Source organism: Pogona vitticeps, chromosome 6 (assembly GCF_051106095.1).
Source record: "Pogona vitticeps strain Pit_001003342236 chromosome 6, PviZW2.1, whole genome shotgun sequence".
NCBI classification, from domain to species: Eukaryota; Metazoa; Chordata; class Lepidosauria; order Squamata; family Agamidae; genus Pogona; species Pogona vitticeps.
In genome coordinates, this window is record NC_135788.1 from 41,328,557 (window position 1) to 41,348,402 (window position 19,846).

At 40.0% G+C, this 19,846-nt stretch overlaps 1 protein-coding gene across 16 annotated transcripts in view; it reads right to left on the reverse strand.

Annotated features, from left to right (window-relative positions):
- ZNF385D (zinc finger protein 385D) overlaps positions 1-19,846 on the reverse strand; it is a 528,097-nt gene that overhangs the window by 168,872 nt on the left and 339,379 nt on the right. For all 16 annotated transcript variants that reach the window (XM_078377266.1, XM_078377271.1, XM_073003387.2 and 13 more), the window contains one exon: positions 15,310-15,452. In XM_078377266.1, coding sequence (XP_078233392.1) covers positions 15,310-15,452 — 143 coding nt within the window. The remainder of the gene's footprint in view (positions 1-15,309; positions 15,453-19,846) is intronic.

Sequence of the window (19,846 nt, forward strand, 5' to 3'; positions counted from 1 at the left end):
CCTGTGGTAGACCTGTCGAAATTGTTTGGGGACCTGGTAAATTGTACTTATGTTTGCCACAAATTCATGCTAATAATTACTATGAACTTATTCTAAGTATGATAAAACTTCGGTCTAAATAAACCCTTCTCCTAATACCTCAAAGACATTGTTTGGTCCATCTTGTGCTTAAAAATTCTCTTCTTTGGGTATCTATTGTATACACTTTCTAGGATTCTTAGCTGCTGCTTAAAGTCAGAAGAATGAAAATATTTTGATCCAAGTTGACAGTCCCTAGAATTATTTGCATCTCTCTTACCCACCACTAGCAAAAGTAGAGAACTATTTATTTTATTTATTTGTATGTTTGACTTCTATTCCACTCATTTGGCTACAAGGTCACTCTGAGTGGTTTACACACACACAAAAAGACACAAAAGTATAAGACATTGTTGAATTACAACTATCAGTGACAGATATAAAAATCAAATTAAGCAGAATCAAATCAAAAAATAAAAAAAAATACAATGTAGATACAGTAATCTAAAATAGGTTGGCAAAGTGCAGCTTACATGCACCGGAGCTACCTCTCCACTCCAAAATAAAAAACAACAATGAGGAAAAAAAACACTTAATGCCCTCCATGATGTAGAGGAGTCACTGCCACCATGTTCTCTCCTCAAGTCTGTTTTAGGCAAGGGAGTTTTAAACCAGAAGCCACTTCCATTTCTGAAAAGAGGTTTCCTCTCATGCTAAAACAAGCTAAAAGGTCCCAACATGGTGAAATTGGCCCCTAGGTGCACCATTGGCCTTTTTGAACATGTTTTATTGGGAGGTATGAGGGAGTTTCAGGGACTAGGTGCAGGAGTGGCCCGCTGGAGTCTGCAATGGGTTGTGCTGGCCTCTGTACTTCTGGACATTTTCCACTCCTGCTACAGAAAAGGCAGGAAGAAAAACCTGAACTTATGAAGTCTAAGCAGGGAAATGGCCATTTGAAACATAAGATCCTGCAGCAACATATAATAGCTTGAAAAGAGCTAGGTCATGATGAGCATCCACCCAGTGACATTCTACACATTTTCTTCCTTGAAAACAGGTGTCTCTAAAAGTAGTGGATGCCTCAGTCGAAATGGAAATCATCTCAATTGTTGGATGGCAATTTTTCTTCTTCTTCATTCCCACACACCCATCGTTCTTTGGTATTGGATGCAATTGTCTGTCTCTATCTCAGTGTAAGAGAAGAAAAGAGTCCTTGGAAAAAACCTTGATGTTAGGAAGGTGTGACAGCAAGAGGAGAAGGGGACGACCGAGGATGAGATGGCTGGACAGTGTCTGCGAAGCAACCAACATGAACCTGACACAACTCCGGGAGGCAGTAGAAGACAGGAGGGCCTGGCGTGCTCTGGTCCATGGGGTCACGAAGAGTCGGACACGACTAAACACACACACATCTCAGTGTAAAACAATGAGGCCTCTTTTTCTCCTCACATCGAGTTTCTCTAATCATTTTTTTTCTTTTTGGTTTTTTCCCTCCATGGAATTTCACAGGATTTCTTGGCTGTTTTGTAATTAATAAATCTAGAAAAAACACAGAACTGTGCTGCATTTAGCTATTTTCCCTTTTTTAGCATACATTTATCATTCCACAGATTTCCTGGCTGCTTGCACTTCCTGATCAGAAAAAAAACTTTGAGCAAAGTCCTGAGAAAGAAAATACCTTAAGGGCTTTAAATGAATTGTGGGGGGCCAGGGAGACAGCCAGCTATGAGATGATTTTACAATGATTGACTAGACATTTATAACATCATCCACATCATAAATAAAGCAAACAAGAGAATCCTAAACTTAACCTATGAGAATTTATCGAAATTCCTTCTTTGAAATTCTTGTTAAACAGAATTCCATTTCCACCAAACTGAATGAGAATGAGAATGTTTGAAATTCTCATAGGAGAATTTATCAGCATAGGACTATGATAAACTACAATCAATAATTGAACTAAAAAGGGAGGAGCTGTATGGTTGAGCCAAAATACAAATGCAAGGATAGGCAATACCTTTATAGATCACTATAAGGATCACTATACATTAAAAATTAATTTTAAAAAATCAGACAATATGCATATGGTCTAGGTACATAGCCTATTGCCTACTCTTACAATTACTCAGATCATGTTTTATTATATCTAAATCAGGTTAAGGAATGTCCAAAATAAGGACATAACAAATACTCATATTTTTTTATTCCCAATGAAAAGGGATATCTCAACACAAAGAGATACTCAAATGAAGAAGCCTGCCAAATTTATGAGATTTGATTTTTTGTGCAAAAGACAGGAGGTTTTTTCCCACACCAAAAACAAGTTATGTACAAAAAACACTCCCACAAATTTCTTACAAGAAAAGTCCCAACACATGAAAAATGAATAAAACTCTTATAATCTCAGCCAGCAAAGAGAAAAGTTTTTCAGCTTTTTGTTCTCACCTGAGAGAATGAAGTAATTGAAGATTTACATCCCTAGTCCAAAATACACCCACTGCACTTTAGAATATTCTTCTATCTTTATCCTTGGTCTTCCTTCTATTTCTTTCTTGAACTTCTTTATTGTACTTCACAATAAAAATTTCCTTTTTTCTGTCCTTTGGACGTTTCCCTTTCATGTCACCTCATATCTCCAGTGTCACTCTGTTCTTTTCCTGTAGTCTGTTGGATTATGCTGCTATGATTAGCTTTGGCAGTGTTCCTCAGCTTATTCTTGTCATTTCAGAATCACAGCAATATGAACACAGATGTGGTGGAGACCTTTTATTTTATTTGTTCTCTCAGGAGCTAAAGGAGGTGTGCTTGGCTCTTCCCTTTTTTATCCTCACAGGAACTCTGCGAGGTAGATTAATTATAGAGAGAAACTGAGAAAGAAAGAGAGGACCTAAAACATGAATAAACTTGAAGGTTAAATCTGAGATTTCAACACAGGCGACCATAATCATAACTCGGCACTCTAACCAATATACTTCACTGTCCCTTTCTGTATCTAATTATTATTGGCACACTAATAGGAATTTTAATATATTAGGTATTTCTTCACAGAAGGACTGGTGACCTAAGTACACAAACATTCTACATATCTTTTTGCCATCATTGGCTAATAAATATGTTTCACAGAAAGCAGTGGGATTTTTCGGCTAAATGAGTATCACTATTCCTTCTCACTTCATTTTAATGAAATAAGCTACCTGGGCTCATCCTGCCAGCAATGGAATATCAAAGCTATCATTTCAGTTATGTCATTGCCCCTTGGAACAATACCTTAACCACATTATGCTGAGTACCTTCACTAGAAATAAATTACTGAATTATGTTTTCATGAATAAGTACTGAGAATGTTCTACTATTTATTTTCCACAACTTTGAGACGGAACAACCTTATGTAAATGCCACTGTAAGCAGTTTCACTCCTAGGTGTAGCCAAACTGTTTTCATAGAAATGCCATTGCAGTGATTACTTTTCCTCCTTTCAAAACATGCTCAGATGCCGCAGCAGCGACCTTAATCTTGTGTCTAGTGAAAAAAATATATAAAGGAAGCACATAAAGAACACAACGATTCTCTCCATAAACTGAATGCTTGTAAATACTTTCCTGTGGGATGTCAGTGGGATGGGTGTTAATGTAGGTACAGTACCTGCGATGTTGGTGGAGTATTTCTAAATAAAGGTGCGAGAAAATTAAGATTTAGAGCATGTATTGCTAATCCCTCTATAAATATGACATATAATTAAAAGTAATGATTTTAGGTATACAGCTCTTTTTGTGATGTGTACAGGCAATAGTACAAAAGGCTGACTTGATAACTTTACCCCTCATGTTCCTATAAAGTATTTTTTAAAAGATAATTTAACATCATTAAAGTCATTGCTCTATCTTTTCTCCTTTTATGTGTATGTTGGGGGGGGGGGGGGAGCAAGCAGCACACCTCCATATACAACCCTTCCAGTCTCTGGTGATCAGATGGTGGAACCATGATGCACTGGTGGGGGGCAGAGTTTTGTTTTTTCCCCTGAAGTGGTGTGACATCTTCTGCTGCACTGATGTTACACTATGATAAGATACACAGGGGCACAAATAAAGAAAACATCTTCCTTACCATGTTCTAAACATTTGGAACACTCTAAAAATTTATGCCCTGTGTCATCTCAGAGACCACCCCGGGGTGTGGTAGAGGGATGGTGAGAAGTCAATGGATGAAATGGAGAAGAAGAAAGGACACACACACCGCCCCCCATCTATATTTTTAAAGACAAGTAGCTATTCTAACACACCTTTTTTCACAACTGGATTCATTGGATATGTATATCTGATTCCTACTCTGAAATGTATGAAGCCTTCAATTCTATGTCACACTTCCATTATGTATCTATTCATATCTTCAGCTATGTACACATGACATGTGAACTACTGGGGAAATATTTTCTTACTGGAAAAAAAAATGGAAGGAATTATAAAAGAAGCTGACACAAGGTGGACAATGCTTGAGTACTTTATTTAATTCACACCGGGGAAGGACTCGAGATAAATGTGTTCCTAACGACATGTCAGCTGGAAGCTCACACAACCATGAGTCAAAACAGTAGGAGAAGTCTGAATCTTTCATGTATTCTTCAGATGCAGACTAATATATATTTTAGGCATCTTTTTTTTCTTTCTCAGAATGAATGCAGTCCCCTCGAATCTGGGCCCGAAGAGCCCTGATTTCAAGCTACCACCACTATTCTTTTTATACCATTTCATAGATTTATCAGCTACCTTTTTTCTTACAAAGCACTCAGAGAGTAGAGTTTGCTTACTTCCAGATATGGTACAAACACTGCAAATGTGGTGTAGTGGTTCATGTTCTGAAACAGGACTGATGAGACCTGGATTTAAATTCTTGTTTGGCCATGAAATTCTCTGGGTGACCTCTCCCACTTGGTCACCTTGATCTACCTCAGAGAGTTGTTGAGAGTAAAAAAAGGGGGGGGGGAAGAGCTGCCTTCAGCTCACCAGAGGAAGGCAGAATACAATTAGATAAAATAAATGACAGATTTTAAATCATCAAGCCTCACTAATGCAAATAGCCTATGGATTTACCTGAAGTTCATTTTTGGGCAACTCCCCACTTACTCTGGAGCTCCCTTAGGGAAAAAAATCACATGCACACACACACACAGACACACAGACACACAGACACACACACACCCACACACACACACACACACACAGAGACAGTATACTGCTTTTAAAAGTTATTATCATGCTATCCACAATGCTAAGCAACTACGCCATTTCTGCAGTCTCTGGATGTTTAAAGTTAGCAGACAATTATTTATACATATTAAACTGCAAAACCTAAACAAGATTTTCTTCTTTTTAATAAACCATGAATGTGTTTCTCATCAACAGCTATATTGTGGCTTTCCCCCCCAATCTTTTCTCTTTCACCGTTTCTGCCTATGGTAATTAAGTCATTTCTTTAAGTGACTACTTTTGACTAATGGCTGCATTTTAACAACAGGTTAATAACTACCATCCATATTTAAACTGCAGATTTTTTTAAAGAGTGATGCTTATTAGGCCATCCAGTAAAGATTTTACAGAAGAAAATTACCATTGCTCTTTTTCAGCCAGGCAATATTAAAACAAAAGCTGTAAACGTCAGCTGATTAAACCATTACTTAAATGCTTTATTAAAATTTATTTTTAAGCATTTTCACTCGCCAGGTCTTGACAAATCTGAGGAGCACTTCATTTAATTAACTCTACGAGAATGTTTCGCATGCAGTATGAGTGCCCAAGGGACATTCAGTGCACAGAAGAGGATTACCTGATTATTGCATAGGATGCTGCAACATACAGAGAGCAGGTTAGTTAATCTCACTTCACATTGCGTCATGCCTTCTAGCACAAATAGGTGGTAGAAAGAGATCACTAGAAAAACGCTAGATATAAACCCTAACTTATGGGAAAGAGTCATGTATGGTTATTACTGTCATTCTCTCTCAGGAGAGGTTTGTATTCCAAACCAATTGTTCTTTTCAGCCAATGTTCTGGAAGCCTTTTGAGCGAGAGACCAGGAATGTCAGGCTGTGGGGCATAATATGGCCTTCCTGGGGAAGGGTGTGTGTCACAATTTAGGCCACCAAGGTTGCCTAGATGATCGTGTCTCCTTTCCCGCAATACCCTCATTTTGCAGTTTCCCAGCTGCTGTATGGTTCCTACTCCATTCTTAAAGGTTGGAATATATTTGCTAATGGTTCATTATTGCTTGTATGAGCTTCAGGCTAAAAACATGTTGGCATTTTTGTCTTGACCTTTTTGCCTTTGGCTCCACCAACTCCTGAAATGAGGCCCCCAATAATACAGTATATCCAAAATTGAGTTTAGACCTTGAGCTGAAAGAGGTTTCTCACTTTTGCATTAGGTCATGCCTTGTTAACCGTAGTGTCAACTTGAAAATTGCTACTTAGGTGTAAACACAATGACTAACATTTACAGCTTCTGTCCTATCCAGCCACTGTCAAAGGCTCCCCCTGAAGAGGAAAAATAATACACATATGCTACATGCTAGTCAGTTGGATGCATGTACAGTGGAAGCAGAGCTGCCTTGGTGCCTGAATGGCACCAAGGCAAGGTCATCACTTCCCACCTACCTTGCCTGTTAAGGTATGCATGATCCTTACCCCCCCTCTTTTTTTGCAGCAGCCCTTAAAAATATAGTCATGGCACAAAGATCTTCATCTTGTAAAGATTTTCCCCCAACCTTTTGATGTATTCAAAACAGTAGGAGAAATCTGAATCTTTCATGTATTCTTCAGATGCAGACTAATATATATTTTAGGCATCTTTTTTTTTCTTTCTCAGAATGAATGCAGTCCCCTCGAATCTGGGCCCAAAGAACCCTGATTTCAAGCTACCACTGCTATTCTTTTTATACCATTTCATAGATTTATCAGCTACCTTTTTTCTTACAAAGCACTCAGATCTCGCTCCTTTTTTGAATACAGTGAGTCGAGTTGAGATGTCCAGCGCTCCGTCTTGCCCGGTGTCTTTTGACTCTTTTCAGCCCGTATCGCCCGACACTGTGGCCAGGACGCTTGATCGCTGTCGTGCCACCACCTCCTCTTTGGACCCCTGCCCGGCCTGGCTAATCAAGGCAGCCAGGCCCTCAACAACGGAATGGGCTACTGTAATAATTAATGGGTCTTTCCTTGAGGGTAGATTTCCCTCTGCCCTCAAGGAAACACTCATTAGGCCCATAAGAAAGAAACCCAGTTTGGCGGCGGACGAATTTGGCAAATATAGGCCCGTCGCCAATGTTTCTTTCTTAAGCAAGGTAGTCGAGAGGGTGGTGGCCGATCAGCTCCAGGCGTTCCTGGATGAAACAGATGCCCTGGATCCATTCCAGTCGGGCTTCAGGCCGCGCCATGGGACAGAAACGGCTTTGGTCGCCCTGTGTGATGACTTATTGAGGGAGGCCGACAGGGGCAAAGTGTCTCTGTTGGTCCTCCTCGATATCTCAGCGGCCTTTGATATCATTGACCACGGTATCCTCCTGGGGAGGCTCGCCGAGTTGGGGATAGGTGGCCGGGCTCTTGCTTGGCTCCGTTCCTTCTTGGAGGACCGTCCCCAGAGAGTACAGCTTGGGGAGAATGTTTCGGCCCCGTGGTGCCTCAATTGTGGGGTCCCACAGGGGTCGATCATCTCCCCAATGCTGTTTAACATCTACATGAGGCCGCTGGGAGGGGTCATCAGGAGGTGTGGAGCGCAGTGCCATCAATATGCGGATGACACACAGCTCTACATCTCCTTTTTTCCAACTGCAGGAGATGCCGTTCTGTCCCTTCAGCGTTGCCTGGAGGCTGTACAGGAATGGATGCAGGAGAACGGGCTGAGGCTGAACCCGGACAAGACGGAGGTACTGAGGGTGGGCGCCCCCACACCTGGGGATATGGGAAACTCCCTCATTTTTTGGGGGGTGACCCTGCCCGCCAGGGATGGGGTCCGTAGCTTGGATGTCCATCTTGACCCGGCGCTCACCATGGAGACCCAGGTGGCGTCCGTGGTCCGTTCCGCTTTCTTCCATCTCAGGCGGATAGCCCAGCTGCGGCCCTACCTTGATGTGGGGTCTCTCACCACTCTGGTGCATGCGCTTGTAGTCTCGAGATTAGACCACTGTAATGCGCTCTACGTGGGGCTACCTTTGAGATTGCTGCGGAAACTACAGGTGGTGCAGAATGCGGCGGCCAGACTACTCAGTGGGCTGAGAAGATACCAACATATCTCCCCCACCCTGGCCGCACTGCATTGGCTGCCCATCCGATTCCGCATTGATTTCAAAGTGTTAACGCTTACTTATAAAGCCCTAAACGGTTTAGGACCTCGATACTTGGCGGAACGCCTTCTCCCACCAAGATCTACCCATGTCACTCGCGCGAGCCAGGAGATAAGGCTGAGGAGCCTAACGCCGAGAGAGGCCCGAAAGGAAAAGACCAGAAACCGGGCCTTCTCGGCGGTGGCTCCTCGCCTTTGGAACAACTTGCTCCCTGAGATTCGCGCGGCTCCCTCGCTGGGTATTTTTAAGAAACAACTAAAAACATTGATGTATAGGCAGGCCTTCCCAACAGAAAGCCCTTGACGATCTTTTTCTTATTCTGTTCTTTATTTTTATTTACGTTTCTGCTGTAATGTCTTAAAATTACATTGTTGTTTTTATTGTAAGCCGCCTAGAGTGATCTAATAAGATCAGATAGGCGGGATAGAAATAAAATAAATAAATAAATAAATAAATAAATAAATAAACCTTCCATGCAGCATTAACAATAATTAACAATGGCTTTCTGTTACCACATACACTCATAAAAACTAAATGCCAATTTATGGTGAATTGGAGTCTTCACATTGCATCTTGTCATGGACATTCCTGTTTTGGAACCCCAGTATTTTCATAGAATGTCATTCCCTTTCTGTTTTAAAATATACTGTGTCCTGCTTGTTGGGGGAGGGGGCAAAGAATAATTCCATGTTATGCTTTCTACTAAGTTATGTCAGAAAAGAGACAAACTCACTTAAACTAGAGTTTCAGGACTACTTCCCTGTTACCAAAATCACCTTTGTTGCTTTATTCACTGACATTGCTCTGTAACAGGTCCTACAGTAAAGCAAACAGTACTGTACAAGAGAGAACTCCCCTGCCATGGCACTCTTCTACTGATTTTTTAAAAAAAGAAGCAACCTTCTTCAGCTTGTTTTACAAGAGAGCTCAGATCATGCAGATCTTCAAAACTGATTTTACCATTACTGTGCCATGACTTTCCAAACATCAATAGTACATCCAGTTCTGCAACTGAAAATATCTTTTAATGTAACGTCTTGCACTGGGAGTTCACTTGAACCAAAATTCAGCTGGTGGTCCCTATTTGAGCAGACCTGTTAAACAAACTGCATTTATCCAATTTATGTACAGTGGTACCTCAGTTTACTAAAACCTCGGTTTATGTAATTTTTGGTTTACGAACAGAAATCCATAGAAAAGAATGCCCCAGTTTACATTTTGTTTTCCTCCCCCCACACACATACGAAAGGGTTTCCCCAGGATGCATTGTGCTGGTTTCTAGCGACGCCCCCGTTCCTAGCGCAATCCATGTATTGGTTTACAAAATTTCCACATCACATAACGTCCGGGAGGATGCATTAATTTCATAAACCGAGGTATGCCTGTAAATCCCACTGATTCAGTGGATGTACTCCACTGAGACTAACAACAGGATTTAGCTCTTGTACACCAAGTATCACTGCTAGCAACCCAATTTCTTAACCAGGTATTACCTTTTCTTTTTATCTCTCTTTGTCTGAGACTAATAATAATAATGTGTCATCAAGTCAATACTGACTTACAGTGACCCTTTTCAGGGTTTTCTAAGTTGACAGTATCCAGAAGTGCTTTACTATTATCTTCTTCTGAAGGATCCTGGAACTGTGCACGTTGCACAAGACCTCAAAGGTTGGCTCTTGTGGGATGCACAGTGGGGAATTGAACTCCCAACCTACGACTCTGCAGCCAGATGCCTTCCTTATTCACGGAGCTATCCAGCCAGCTTAATATTTTTCAGGGTTTTCCAAGTAAAGGTTTGCCATTCCCTTCTTCTGGGGGCATCCTGGGACAGGCTGGCTTTTCTACCTGGAGACACAGTGGGAAATCAAACTCCAAACCTCAACACTGAGCTATCCAGCCAGCTGAGACTAAGCAATGAAAATATTGTGATTAAGTATAGTGTACATTCTGGTCATTATGTAGCCAAATACGAGTCAGATGAAATGATACATATTCAGCAATCAATTTCCTTTTCTGATGATTGATGGATCTGATAACATCTTGCTCATCTCATACAAATGCAGAAACTCTACTGCTATGACTAAGAAAATATTTGCATCTTATGTAAGTATTTGGTTTTGCAGGCAAATTAGAACAGAATGTTTGCTGTTGAAGCAGCTTGCGAATATACTTGAGAAATGAATCTTTCCCTGCACTGTCATACATATATTTATCTGGATTACAATGAAAGTCAGGAAAGTTAAGAAATAAAATCCTGGAGTAGTTGCGTGAGTGCTTTATTAGACCTCTTCTGAGATAGAATCAATAAAATCTTCCTTCCTTTTACTACGTAAACTTTTACTGAACCCATGAACTTAAAATTTCTCTAGGGCTTTCACAGCAGTGTGCTGTTTTTAGCTTAAATGACTATGTTGTTAAAACATTTCTTTCTACATATGACTTCGGGGGTATGTATACACTATACAATTAAATATATAGCACCTACAAATGTTCTACTAACCAGACTGCTAATTAGCATGCTGTTTTTATGTAATGCTTCATAAAGCCGTACTTAATGCAACTGGATGACACAGTCATTAAAATGCACCTCAGTAGCTGCTATGTGAGGAATCTCACAGCGGACACAATTCCCCATAGAGTTCTTTTACCAGCCCTATGATCTCTCATTCGATAGAGGATAATTTGAGCATGATGGTAGAAACACTGTCTGTAATCTCCTCCAAAGCAATAGTCTTCTAGCCCAGCTACCAGTCTCTGGACGGTCACATTCTTCAAAGTCATTAACACAGTATCTATGCTCTAATTGTCACACTATAGCTTGCTTTGCTTTAGGGACCGGAAACCATTGACTACATAGATGCCTGAGACTACAGCTCACCTTACTATTAGTCCATACTGGATAAGCTGATGAGTATTTTAGTCCAAAATGTCTAGTCAATTATTCACACACCTCTTTTAAATTGAGAGGAAAAAAGTCTTATTTCTACTACCAATGCTTATTTCCAGCCTTACAGCTGTGAATCAGCTTTGTTGCCCCATTGTGCTAGATGCCATACACATCAAATTGTCTTCACCCCAAACCAGTAGATGTCATTGACTCCAGTTTTGCATTTTGGGTGGTGAATCTATGCTGGATTTTAGTCCAGACTTCACAAGAGCTATCTAAATTACTGAAATCTATCTCCAAAACAAAACAAATCAGATTAAGTTAAATTAATCCAGGGTAGATTATTTCCCATGAAATCCAAAACATATGCTAAAAATGCCTACAGTGGTACCTCGACTTAAGAACTTAATCCATATTGGGACTGCATTCCTAAGTCGAAACGTTCTTAAATCAAAGCATCATTTCCCATAGGAATGCACTGAAAACCATTTAATCCGTATCTGCTGTTTTTTGTTCTTAAATCGAGGCGCTGTTCTTAAATCGAAGCATTAGTTCCCATAGGAACTAATGCAAAGCCAGTTAATCCATATCTACCACTAGGGGGCGATTTTTTAATTTTCTCTTCTTTTGACCTAAGGTGAACTTAGGTCAAAAAAGGGCAGGAAAGGTGTTCCCCCCCCCTTAAGTCGCGGCTCCGTTCTGAAGTCGAAGCAACTTTTGCGAATGGAGCCGTTCTTAACTCGAATCATTCGTATGTAGGGACATTCTCAAGTCGAGGTACCACGGTATCTGCTTTTTCAATAGTACAATTATTTGAATCAATTAATGGCTGTGATGTAAAAGAAAGAAACCTGATGCCCATTAAAGGAACGAGAGAGGTCGTAAGTTTGAATGCATAACGTTTGATTTGTGGAATGGGAGAGCTAATAGAATTCTGAAAGGCAGACAATAGCACACAGAAGAGAGAATAAAAACTATATTTGATAGTTGTACCTAAAATGTGCATGACTGATCAGTCACCAAGAGCCAAATTAAATGTTACTGTTATTATTAATTTGATTTATAAGCTACTTTTCCTCATAAGAGCCCTGGACAGCAGTCTACATAAAAAAACACACTTAAAACCACAAATGAGAAATATCTAAAATCACAAATTGTAAATGTCTAATAATATAGAGCGCTGCAAACAAAAAGCAAAACACAAATGAAACAGTAGCCTAATCCCAAAAGCTCATACAAACAAACATGTTTTCAACCACATCTGAGAGCACGGGGGACAAGCAGATCCTTAACAGATGGGAATAATACTAACTGTGTCATTTGCTGCCTCATTATTTCTTAACAATTAATAACAGGTGCATGGGAGAAGATGGTATAGAAACTTAGTGAGGTTGGGTTTTGTTTTGTTTTGTTTTAAACCTTCCCACTGTGGTCCCAACAACATCAAAGCACTTCTCCCACAACCAATGGCTATGAGGGGTAACTTTCATTGGTTTATCAGTCAGAGCTAACACCAGAGATGCTGAAACCACTCTGACTGGAAAGTATGAAAAGTTAAGAAAACAATAAATGATTAAATCTCCCCATCTCACATACCTAAGCCCTGACAAGACCCTATGCATCTATTACGTTGCTTTTTTTAAAAAAAGTGTAGACCAAAATTATATTGGCATAAATTTACACCATGGAAGCCAAGAATGTCACCATCAATGCAAGTAAAACATAATTTAAATTAAAGTTTCCTGTCCCCACCCCCTTGCAGGTTGTGATGTTCCCTAGGCTTCCCTTTTGTCCTGGGGAAGAGGAGCCTCAAGACAGGGATGAGGGACAATTTAATAGCCAAATATTGCCACTGAGTTGCACCTGGAGGTCCTTCTCCTGGAGACAGCAATCTGGTGGCTATTTTTAAGTAGTAAAGGTTTTCCCCATCCTGAGGTGGGCAAAAGGGAGCCCCAGGAAGCTTTGGAATCTAAAGGGAGGGGATACGAAGGTTTTGATTTCATCAGCACCTGATGATGATACAGTATCATTGGCTTCTGCTGGCATATATTTACACAAGAGGATTTTGCCAGTACATTACCAAATCATGTATGTAATGTCATGCTAGATTTTTGCTTACACAGACTTTCTCTTACGTAGGACAAACTTAACATCAACATAGGCAGTGAAATACAATATACTGCATTTTGTAGGTTAGCACAGAGAATGGCCAACTTCTTGTTTCATCATTAGGCAATGCAGACTGTTCAAAAGCAACAGATGAAGAATACAGGCTGCACCTTGCCCATTTCTCTTTTAAGAAATGCCATTTTGTAACTTGTGATAGGATTGGACTCATATAACATTGTGGCTACACAACTTGTTCATATGTACAACACTAATTTTTAGTGGCTTTGACGTGTCTGTAAAATTGGAAAGAATATCTAGAAATGCACAATATATTTCTCAATCAATGTATGTTTTTACAAAATGCCATTAATCAACATGTTTTAAAAAACAATGTGTACCCTGTATTCATTAATAACATATAGGTTGCACTAACAAACAGAGTTCAAATTTTGGTATGGCATGTCAGAAAGTTACACCACTGGTATTACAAATAATAAATAGGAAGACATCCCTTCTAACTTTTATTTCGAGTTCTGGATTCACTAACAAGCTGCAAACAGAGAAGACTGATTCAAATGAATGAAGATGCCGGGCAATGTTTTAAGGAAGGGGGGTTACACCTCTCTCTCCAAATGAGTCAAGCATGTATAGCAAAATGTGTGGGAGCAGGTGAACAAACCCTGCACTTTGCACATTTAGAAAACAATGGAATGGGCTCTGTATGTACAAATAGAGCCAACACACGTACAAAATTCCTTCAAGCATGTGAGAAATTTGGCCCAGTCAGAGGGACAAACTGAATGTGATGGCTGCTCTGCATTTGGACACAATGGAGTCATTATTTAAAAAAAAAAAAAACAAAAGCAAAAAAAAAACCTGTTCAACTCTTCAAGTTGCAACACTGTATCATTTTATTTACTCCTTGGGAGGTAAACAACCAGCTTTGTTTGCATGTTGTGGGAAAAGGAGAGGTTTGAAGGATGCATGTCACCTTCTAATGACAAGCTGAGAGTCCTCTATGGTACATACGTATAAGCCTCCACTAGTACACGTCTAGAGTCCACTGTCTTCAGGAGGGTGCAGGACACTATCATATTAGCTGAAATAGGAAGTACAGCTGTTGGGTGAACTGCATGGATGCAAAGGGAACCGTGGTTAACCCCTTCTCATGGCTTTTCTGTGGAATGTTCTCCACAGAGATCCTCACCTGGCACTCACATTATGGTACTCAGGTAATGTAGTTCTAAATGAATATGCTTTGACCTTCAAGCATTTTGGGAACTGTATTAATGGCCAACCTTAAATTTTCATCACCTGCTACACTGTCTCTATTGCTGATGGTAGTTTTCTTTTTTGCACTTTCATTGCCATTGCTTTGTTATTTGTACTCAATGTTGTTAGTTTGGCTATACACCACCCAAAAATATAATTTAAAAATGTAACAAACCAATAAAACAACCAATTAAAATGTTGCATGGGGGTCTGTGTGAACTAGACCATGTTCTTTTACAGAGAGTGTTTTTAAATAATACGTTTGCATACTATCACAGAGATTAATCAGTTAATTATTTGTCAGTAAGAATAAATTAAATACTTACTTTGAGCAATTACTTTGAACTCAAGAACAAACATTGCTAAATATTAATTCAAATTTGACTATTTGCAAATGGTGTAATGGGCATGTTCCTTCATTATTCGTGATAATTTCAATTACTATTCTGATGTACAAAAAATGAAGAATAAATCACCCTTGTGAGGTATGGGATTGTTTGCTGTGTAATTTTCATGAAATTTGCCTCCAACAGTTAAATCTTGGTGGGCCCATATTGAGCATAAATAAATGTTTGTGTGTGGGTATGGCAATGGGTATGGATGTGAAAGCATTCGGTATGTGCACTGATTATTTGTTTTGTTCAAAGTGAGATGCATATTGGGCAGGGAAATTAACTTTCCAGTATGGTACTTACTGCATTGAAGTTGGGGAAGAGATTGACAGCTGCTGCAGTGTCCAGAGGGAATGGAAGAAAGGGTTTGATATCCAGCGAAGGCTGTAAGGGTGGGGCCGGAGGACGTACCAGGGCTGGAAGAGCTGGGCTCTGGCATGTACCCCCTATATAAACAAAGAGAAAAATAAAGCAACATGAAATCAGAGATAATAGATTTCTGATCTAGCTCATTCTATTTTGGACTTTGTAGTCTACTGTACAGAATACTGGACTAAGTCTTAGGAGACCAGGTTCAAATCTCTACTCAACCATGCAACTCACTGGGTGACCCTGACTCCTTCACACTCTCTTGGCTGGACCCACCTCACAGCATTGTTATAAAGGTAACTGTGGAGAGGAGGAGAACCATATACATTTCCTTGAGGTCAGTGGTGGGGCATTTATTAAACAACCCAAAACCAAAACAGTAGGCATCTAAACCTTCTGAAGAAATCAGTGAACAACCTCAACTACCACTTTTTTTTACCTTGCTAGCCTAGAAAGATATATTCCCCACTAAGAGCACTTCAACATATGCTCATTGACTCTAAAGAGTATGTGGAGCCTATTGAAACAGTGGCCAAGAACATCTCTTTAATTTATTCCATTTCATGTGGTGGTTGGATGAAGAACCCAAGCACAGGTCCCTATCTTCTACCAAGTCCCATCAGCCCAACAGCATTGATGGGTGTGTACTTTAAGAACCTCACTAGTGTGGCTTGATGGTGAAGGAGCCCAGTAAAGCTACTCCTCAATTCTTCATTTTACACTTTCACACTTTGGCTCTTAACGGAACAATCTAGAGCATCCTTGCCTCTTTTGGCCAGAATGAGATGAAAGACAGCCAAGCAACCAGTCTGCTCTTAATTTACTTTGCAAAAGCAGAGCTTAGGGAACAGGAGGATTGAAGGAGAGACAGAGCAAGCAAGGTACAGTTGAGCACACCTGGCCTCTACCTTATCACTCCAAATCAGTTGTGCTAAACCCCCTTCACCTGGGGGGGGGGAAATGGCAGTCAGATTCACATGTGTCCATAGGCTCTTAGCTTGGATTGCCACATTGATTCCCCCAGTATGCATTCCCAAGGTGGGCTAAGGAGAAACACAGCAAGAAGTATAGTTTTCTAACTCCTTCACAACTTTGGAGAAATATTTGAAACACAAATATATGTTTCAGGATATTTATATCACTTTGTGGTGTGTCAGGTATTGCTGGTCAACATGTTTCCCCAATGCACTGCCCCATTTGCAGACACCGAATTGTGGGCAATACAAATTTTGAAATATTTTAGGAGGACAATCCTTTAAAGATGGACTGAGGGTGGAGGTCACATTTACAGGCTTGCAATCAGCAATGTGGCACTTCTTTTTTTCTTTTTCGTTATTAAAACTGTTTTAGTGAAACTACTGGAATCAGCAGCAGCCACTTTTTTTTGTGCCAAGTTTTAGAATGATGTTATATCTGGGCATTCATAGCAGGGAATGATGGCCAGAAGAGGAATGCCAAATTCTCTGCAAGACACCATGCTGTTTCTTCATTGCTAGACTTTTTACTTTGTTTTTAAAGGAAAACATAGCTATGCCTTTGTCATTGCATGCTGCGCAAAGGGGAACAGAATTGAAAAAGAGAGAGGGAAACTTGTGGTCCTTGTACTTTTTCTCTCTCTTTTTTTTTTCTTTTTTCTTTCTGTTGTAACATATAAGATACTCTGAACAGCCCAAGAGAATACCATCTACACACACAAATATTTAACTTTACTCAAGCAGGACTGTAAACTGCAGACAACACCTTCCTCCAACTGCTAGGTAATCCTTTCAATTGGGTTGCAATTGGCTCACCTAGCGTGGAGACAAAATGTTATCCCAATTTTCCTCTGATGTGAGGTTTGTCACATCTCTGTGTGCCTCTGTTCCAAGCGCAAAAAGAACCTTATATTTTGACACAAGGTGATAGAGGGAAGGATGCTGAATGATTAAAAACCTTTTGTTCAACAAGGTTGAAAGAGATATTCTAATCCATGCCACCAGAAGTAAAATCTGAGTCTGTATTTCCTGTTTTGCAACTTGCTTTTGAGAAAGGTCCTGGCACAAACATCTGGCTCGGATTTTTTGAACTTGCATTTTTCTGTACCACTCACAGCTTTATGGTGTCCATGCAAAGTTAAAAGCTGCCTCATGTTTCTGATTTTTAAGCGGTTTAATAATGGTATTACCTACCATTGCCAAAGGGGATTAGACAGATTCACAGAGGTTAGGGCTATCAAGTCAGGATTGCTGCTTATGAACTCCAGTATCAGATGGAGCCTACTTCTCTGCATATTCATTTTTTAGGTATGTGAGGTACTCGTACAGATGCACTCCTGTCCTCCTGGCGGATCCTTATATGAAACTGCTAGACCACTGTGCAAACAAAATGGCAGACTGGATAGGCCTTCAGTTTGATTATGCGTGGTTTTTCTCATGTAATGTTCACATAATAAACTATTTTATGCACAGAACTATGCCTTTTTTCATGGTGGCAGAGTTCCTTCCATGAAATTTGGTGTGAAAGTTACTGTTGAGAATGCATATCTCAAGAATTGTTTCATGTTGCTCTCAACCACATATGTCTGTAGACAAAAGTAATATGCTGCACCTTGGCTCTCATTCTCTTATAAAAGAAATGCCTTTGTTTCTCCATGTTTTCAGCAAAAGTAACCCACTGAAAGAAAGAAAGAAAGAAAGAAAGAAAGAAAGAAAGAAAGAAAGAAAGAAAGAAAGAAAGAAAGAAAGAAAGAAAGAAAGAAAGAACCAAGCTCTTCAATTTACCTCAGCTTTTTTTTAATTCATGTTACTGACAATTTTAAAGATTGTCTCTTCACTTTTAATATATGAACTAATGTATTTCTCCAAAGCAATCATAGGGCTTTGCAATTAACTTCAAAGGCTAATCTTACTAAGCAGCCTGAAATGCTGGATAAGAACCTGCACTAAAGCAGTTGTTTTTAAATGGAACACAATGTGAGACAAGGCCATTCTTTGAAATTCTGGCCAGTGCAGTTCCTCTGAACAATTGGCAAACCCTTGTGGACTATTGTCATTGCTTCGGGTGATCAAAAATTGTCTTGAAGAACAGCAAGCCTTCTGCTCCTGTTCAGGCTGCTCTTGAACAGTTCTCTAGGCACCGTATGGAAATGAAGCAATTCCTTTGCAAACTGATAAGCAGGCAGCTGGTTCAACATAGACCACAATTTTATTTGTTGTATGCTCCCTGTCACAGAACATAACAAATTCTGTTGTCTGAAAGCTGGGAGTATTCTAGTCCTATCTCTGTTGACAATGGCTCCTATATTTTGGTACACTTCCAGAACATCAATTCAGTGCTAATTAAGCTTTTTTTGAATCCTGAGAAATTCTTAAAATATGCCTTTATTCTTTTAAGCCGACAGGCAAACAACAAACTAAAAACCTGCTGGTAAGAGTCCAACTCTCTCCACTACCACAACAGCCCATGGAGATCTCCCCACCCAAAACCCATTGCAAATACTCTACTGAAAATGGATGGTTAGAAATGTAAATCTTTCATTTGCAATATGCATGTTACACTGGTGTCAGGACCCAGAAACGGGTCATCAGGTAGAGTTAAGGAATCAGACAATTAGAGAATTGGAGGGTGCCCACTGTGCATCCTAAGAGAAAATCCAGACTTTTTGGTTTTGGGCAAGCTGCACACTCCCAGAGTGCCCAGAGTTCCACTCTTACTTGACGGCACATAATGATTAATTAGATATGATGTAGTGGTGATGGATGTAGTTGCTCCACCCAGTGGTTCACTTGACAGAGCTGAAGCTTCACTATTTTCAGTATCCTTTCACTTTAGGCTGGGGGTGGGAATAGAGTCCCACTAGGCGAGGCTCTGAGAAGAGGGCTGACGGATGCCTGCCAAACCTGACGCCAGCCCTGTAAACAGATAAGCTGGGCTCAAAGGCTATGGTTAGGTTTACAAGGCGATCCCGAAAGAGTTAAGCTTCCAAGTGGGTACTTCAAAATATCTCAGAAGTGATAAAATTTCTTCATTTCATTACATTTCTTATTATGAAGCAATTGGAAGGATTCACTTGAAATGTGTTAAAATGTAGCCAGAAAAGCTCTTAACCAGAGCCGCATTTTAATACTTCTAATTGAAAGCTCCCAGTATATGATTGAATTAACTTACTATATCAAATTATCGGCTCTCCCACTTCGGGTAGAAAATCAGATGGCAACCCAATTAGGTGACCGCGTTGTCTTACTATTTTTTCAGTCACTCTCTTAAAACACCTGACAAAAGTTTTAGTGAAAAGGAAGCATCCATCTTCTAAGTCAAATACATCAATTTATGGCTCATATTTATTTCACACTGTACACTGACTTCCTTGGAATCTCTTATGATTTACAACACTTGTGAAAGTAGAAATTGAATCCGACCTTTAGAAAAGGGCTATTATGGGAGGAGAGACGATAAAAGAATAATACAAGAAGTCAACGCTCATCTTAGGCAA